The sequence below is a fragment of the Akebia trifoliata genome, chromosome 11 (genome assembly GCF_017979445.1).
Source record: "Akebia trifoliata isolate Shusen 1 chromosome 11, ASM1797944v1, whole genome shotgun sequence".
NCBI lineage: Eukaryota > Viridiplantae > Streptophyta > Magnoliopsida > Ranunculales > Lardizabalaceae > Akebia > Akebia trifoliata.
Genome location: NC_141385.1, coordinates 44,838,675 through 44,844,016, shown reverse-complemented (window position 1 = coordinate 44,844,016; position 5,342 = coordinate 44,838,675). Strand labels below are relative to the sequence as shown.

Below are 5,342 nucleotides of genomic sequence, written 5' to 3'. Positions count from 1 at the left end.
AATGGACGAGTACAAAAATCCTAAATTTGAAATTGATCTGATGAGAAAATTTTCCTTTTTCTATTACTATTTCATTTCATCTCAAAAATCAAGTTGACTCACTTGGGTCATCTCAAACATAAATAGTTTAATTCACTTTACATTATTCAAAAAAAAAAAATTATAATCTTTAATAAAAATAAAATTATTTAAAGATATTTAATAAAAAATCATATTTATTTAAAATAATAAATATTTAAATTAAAAAATTCAGTTGAGTTGATTGAGTTTTATCGATCAGGATGATATTTTTAAAGTAACAAGTCATATCGAATCCCCACAAAATGCAAGGATTGAAGTTGTATACACACCCCTTTGGACTGAATTCCTACATGGGAATTTCTTTGAGGAGTTCAAATTAAATCAAGAGCTGCAACTCGCATTCCAACACCAACTCCGACCAACTGTCGCTTTCAAAGAATCAGGGATATTATGGTCATAATCTTTTTTCCTTTTCTGCGGCTTATTTCGTTATAAAATCGCAACTTTCTTACCAACTTTCCAATGCAAAGAGAAAATCTCCTTTCCTCTACACTCTACGGAAAGCGAGAAAAAAATCTCAGATTTCTGATTCGTTTATTTGTTTAGAAGGTTCTCTTGCTTTAAAAATCACATTAAGATCCATTCTCTGTTCTTTAAACTCTTCTCTGTGGTTCTTCTTCGATTTGGAATCTTGTTCCGAAATCGTAAGAATCGCCTTGTGTCTTGTGTTCTCCGTCGATCAATCGGAGAAAACAGTGCAGATTCTGAGGTTCCAATGTTTAATTGGTAGAAAAATTAGAAGATCTCTGGATTTTCTTTAGTTGAGAAATCGAGAGAATCTATCCGAGTTTGTCCTGATTTTATAATTAACAATCTGAACAAGTGTTAGATCAAGTTTCTGTGCTTCTAAAGATCAAATTTTGAGTATTTGAAGTTTCATAAGTACAGATCAACTTGATTTCTGAAAGAATTGTTTTTTAGGTTAAATTAACATGATTTGCTCAGTAAAACAATCCGCTGCGGCTTTTACAGCCTCTGATCTTCTTCGGCAGAAGTCATCGATTTGTTCGAAACAGCGAATCTCGTTGATTCCTCCCATATCTGCAGCGAGAAGCCTTAATTCGGTTTTCTCCGCTCAGAAACCTCTCCATATTTCCTCTGTTGGAGGTTTTGGATCCTCTAATGGTCTAAATAATCGAAAACCAACATTCGATTGCAAAGTTTATGAAGCTGATCGATCGCAGCCGATCGACTCCAACATCGAACTCCTCGATCAAGAATCACGAGCGGCCGCAGCGCAGAAGCTCAAAATAAGCATCTATTTCGCCACTTGGTGGGCTTTGAATGTGATCTTCAATATCTATAACAAGAAGGTTCTCAACGCTTTTCCCTATCCATGGCTCACGTCCACACTTTCACTCGCAACTGGATCTCTTATGATGTTGATTTCTTGGGCTACTCGGATAGCTGAGGTTCCAAAAACTGATAGAGAGTTCTGGAAATCTCTCTTTCCGGTAAGAAAAATAGGGATTTAAATGTGCTTTTTAGGGTTTTAGTTTTGGTTTGATTTGTTAGTTTTTCGTCTGTTTTGGGGGTTTCAGGTGGCTGTGGCGCATACAATAGGGCATGTTGCAGCAACTGTGAGTATGTCAAAGGTTGCAGTTTCCTTCACTCACATCATCAAGAGTGGTGAGCCAGCTTTCAGTGTCTTGGTTTCGAGGTTTTTGTTGGGCGAATCGTTTCCCGTGCCAGTTTATCTCTCACTTCTTCCAATTATCGGAGGTTGCGCTCTCGCAGCTGTCACTGAGCTCAATTTCAACATGATTGGTAAGAAGATTATTTCATTAGAGAGAAAATAAAATTTGCATAGCGAGTTTTATTCTTTTAGATTTCAAAATTCAATTGGGGTTCCCCCCTTTGTGGTGGTTGTTTTCTGAAATGAGTTTGGTGGAATTTGTCGTGATGTTAGGGTTTATGGGAGCTATGATATCAAATCTGGCGTTTGTATTTCGAAACATATTTTCAAAGAAAGGGATGAAGGGGAAGTCGGTTGGTGGAATGAACTACTACGCTTGTTTGTCTATGTTGTCACTGTTGATTCTCACCCCATTTGCGATTGCTGTGGAGGGTCCCCAGATGTGGGCAGCTGGATGGGACCAAGCAGTCTCTCAGATTGGACCCCATTTCATATGGTAACCACAAGAACTAATTGCTCTCATTTTCTTGTTTTTTTTTTTTTGCTTGTATTTTACCTCAATTTGTGCATATTTGTTGGTAAATAGTTAGTTAAAAACCTCCAAACACATTTTAATATTTACAGTGAAATATTGAAAGAAACTGTTCTCTCTTTGTTTCAAGAATCAGCTTAGATATAGAAAGTAGCGACAAATAAATAGTCCAACATATGAGGGGTCCCTCTGTTCCAAGATAAAGAATGTTAAATGTATGACAAAAATAAGTGAAAAACTACTGATCGTTTTTTACCTTTTGTGAATTAACTTGTAAATAATTCTGCTATTGTCGAGGTCCGAATCTCTACGTTGTAGATATTCGACACTATATATTGTGAACATTGGGATAATTGAAGAAAGAGTCCGACTAGCCTTACTTAGTAAGGATTTCACCCTCACTAAGGTCCTTGGACTCCCCTTGTGGCATCCAAAAACATGATCCGATGCTTCAGGGTTGTACAAGACAAAAGTCTATGAACTTTGAAAAAAAAAATTCCAAAAAATTTATTTGTCACCATTGAATTTCAATTTTAAGTTTGGGAGTTATGTGGAAGTTCGGTAGCCGTCCATTTTCAAAACCTTGGATCAAGCTCAAAAGAAATTGTTGTTTTTTTATCCGAGTTCTTCGAAGAAATGTAGAGAGCTGTTGTGTTAATTGCTGATGTGGTCATCCATTTGAGCAAAACGACCCTTAGTAAGGCTTAAAATCTTTACCAAGTAAGGAAAATGTTTCTCTTGAAGAAATACGCTCTCTTGTGGAGAATAATTGTGTTCAACCGATGATGTACTATGATGGGTCCCACCTAGGAGATTTAATTTGTTTGGATTCCTTACAATTGACCACAGCATTTATTCTGCCAAAAATGAAGTTTTTCATCTGGCTGTCTTGATGGGGACCTTGTAGGAAGCATTGTTGTTATCCTATATGCAAACCTGTGCGATGTGTGATACGAGGTAAAGAACACCTGTGTATGATCCAAGGTAGAGAAGAGCACATCAAATTTAGGCCATCTCAGAGATTATTCTGTCTTTCACTCTTTCTAACACTGTTAGAGTTAAATAGGGTTTTGTTAACATGTGCCCTAAGGGCACACAACATTCAATACACCTTGGAAATAAGCATTCCTACCAACAACAAAAAAAACGCCCTAAAAAATTTCTTACCAAAATTGCCCGCAAATGCTTATTTTCAAGGTGTATTTAATGCACCATAACATAGGCTCTTAGGGCACATGTTAACAAAATCCAGTAAGATATGCACTGCTTGTTTGAATGGAAATGCCACCAAATAGTTGATGGATATCTGCTAGTGAAATTGAATGTTTGACCAAAGCTTCTGGTTATTTTAAATGCGTGCTATTTATGAAACCTTTTATGTTACGACTGTCAACCTCATAAACCCAATGCTTAGCTTCTGCTTTTTTCCCTATTGTGAATGATTGAAGAAGAAATTTTAGTGTCATGGTTTTCATGATGTAACAGTAGTGATCATCAAAATTTTAATTATTCTTCTTATTAAAGTAAAGTATTTTTTTGTGGCTTTGAATCATACACAATAGGTGGGTGGCTGCCCAGAGTGTGTTCTACCATCTGTACAACCAGGTGTCTTACATGTCTCTGAATGAGATCTCCCCCTTGACGTTTAGCATTGGAAACACCATGAAGCGGATCTCTGTCATTGTCTCTTCTATCATCATTTTCCACACACCTGTCCAACCCATCAACGCCCTCGGAGCTGCCATCGCTATTCTTGGAACCTTTCTCTACTCCCAGGTAAACTCTTCTTCTCTTTATAAATACAGTACGGATGCCCAAAAAAATTTTGTTGGTCGTTTGTCTTGGAATGACTCGAATACCCTTGACTTTTTAATAACTTAGATGGCCAACTAGATATACAGACAGAAAAGTGGTATTTGCTTGTATCAAGTCAAAGATGCTGAGAGAAAAGATTGCAAAACAGCCTTTGATCTCTTGGAGGGGGCACTACATCCTCTAGGTCTAGGGAAATTACTGAAATGCCCTTAAATGTTCGTTACAAAAACATATAATTTGCTTAGATCTCCATGATGGAGTGGTCGTGAGTCGTGACCATCATCTTGCCCATAAATTAACTTGATTTGGTTACTATAAACTTCCAAGAAATGGACCCATGCCAACATTTTGTCATTCTCCAGAAAATAATTCAATTAATTATAACTGCTTGCCATACATCACATCCATGAATATGGGTGGCATGTGCACCACATCACTTTTATGCAGGAGGGACCATACAGCTTTATATTATTCGAATCCTACGTGGTGTTCTAATGATTTTTTGTAAATGTAAAAGATTATTTAGAAGATGGGCAAAACAATAAGAAATTCCATGAACCCCTTCCCTCTTTTACTAAACTGTCAATAACTTGTTAGTTCTTACTGGACTAACTCATGTGTTATATTGGCCTAATCACCTGAGACTTATGATGGTATTTGGGATTTTTATTGTGCAGGCAAAGCAGTAAAGAATCCGTGCTATAGAGTAATTTGGCTTTTAACGGGAATGATGTAAGAGGTGGCATCCGATTTTTGATCAATCCAAGCAGAGCTCTGGTTCTTGCTGTAGATAGCAATAAGAATAATTAATAGTTAAAATATTATCAGACAGGTGATTAGATAGATAAGTAGCGTCGATCCTTTTGGTTTATAATAGTGTTTTGGTAATTAAGAATAATGTTTGAGACAGCTTCTTTTTTGAGATGTTGTTTTAATAATACAATGGAATCTATATTTTTCTTGTTCATAGTTATGAATCTCTAAAGAATCTATATTTTCCTTGCTTATCTCTTGTATCTTACCTAGTTTTGGATGAAATTTTTATCTGAATATTGTTTTGTTATTATTATAAAGGTATAACTGTATAAGCATTTTGGGTTTTTTTTAAAGATCTGTTTTATTAATATTTCATCGAAGAGGTTGTAAGTGAAAAGGTATACGATCATTTTGTTAGTTGAAAGATCCAAGTGTTTTTAAAAAGTTAACTAGAATTTGTCCGTCCTCAAAATAAAATACCATTCCTAAAAGTAAAGTCACACAATCATTAATTAACTTTAA

General features: G+C 35.9%; 1 protein-coding gene across 1 annotated transcript; it reads left to right on the top strand.

Annotated features, from left to right (window-relative positions):
• The first annotated feature begins 540 nt into the window (after nt 1-540).
• On the top strand, nt 541-5,031 carry GPT2 (glucose-6-phosphate/phosphate translocator 2). The gene is made up of 5 exons (XM_086458693.1): nt 541-1,535; nt 1,623-1,848; nt 1,991-2,213; nt 3,812-4,025; nt 4,742-5,031. The coding sequence occupies exons 1-5, from the start codon at nt 1,014-1,016 to the stop codon at nt 4,751-4,753; spliced, it is 1,197 nt and encodes a 398-aa protein (XP_086314819.1). The 5' UTR covers nt 541-1,013; the 3' UTR covers nt 4,754-5,031.
• The last annotated feature ends 311 nt before the right edge of the window (nt 5,032-5,342 follow it).

Excerpts from the sequence above, each read along its gene's own strand:
- GPT2 (XM_086458693.1), top strand. The coding sequence starts at position 1,014 with ATGATTTGCTCAGTAAAACAATCCGCTGCGGCTTTTACAGCCTCTGAT. Across the intron at positions 1,536-1,622 it reads TCTGGAAATCTCTCTTTCCG|GTGGCTGTGGCGCATACAAT; the intron begins GTAAGAAAAATA and ends TGGGGGTTTCAG. Across the intron at positions 1,849-1,990 it reads GCTCAATTTCAACATGATTG|GGTTTATGGGAGCTATGATA; the intron begins GTAAGAAGATTA and ends TCGTGATGTTAG.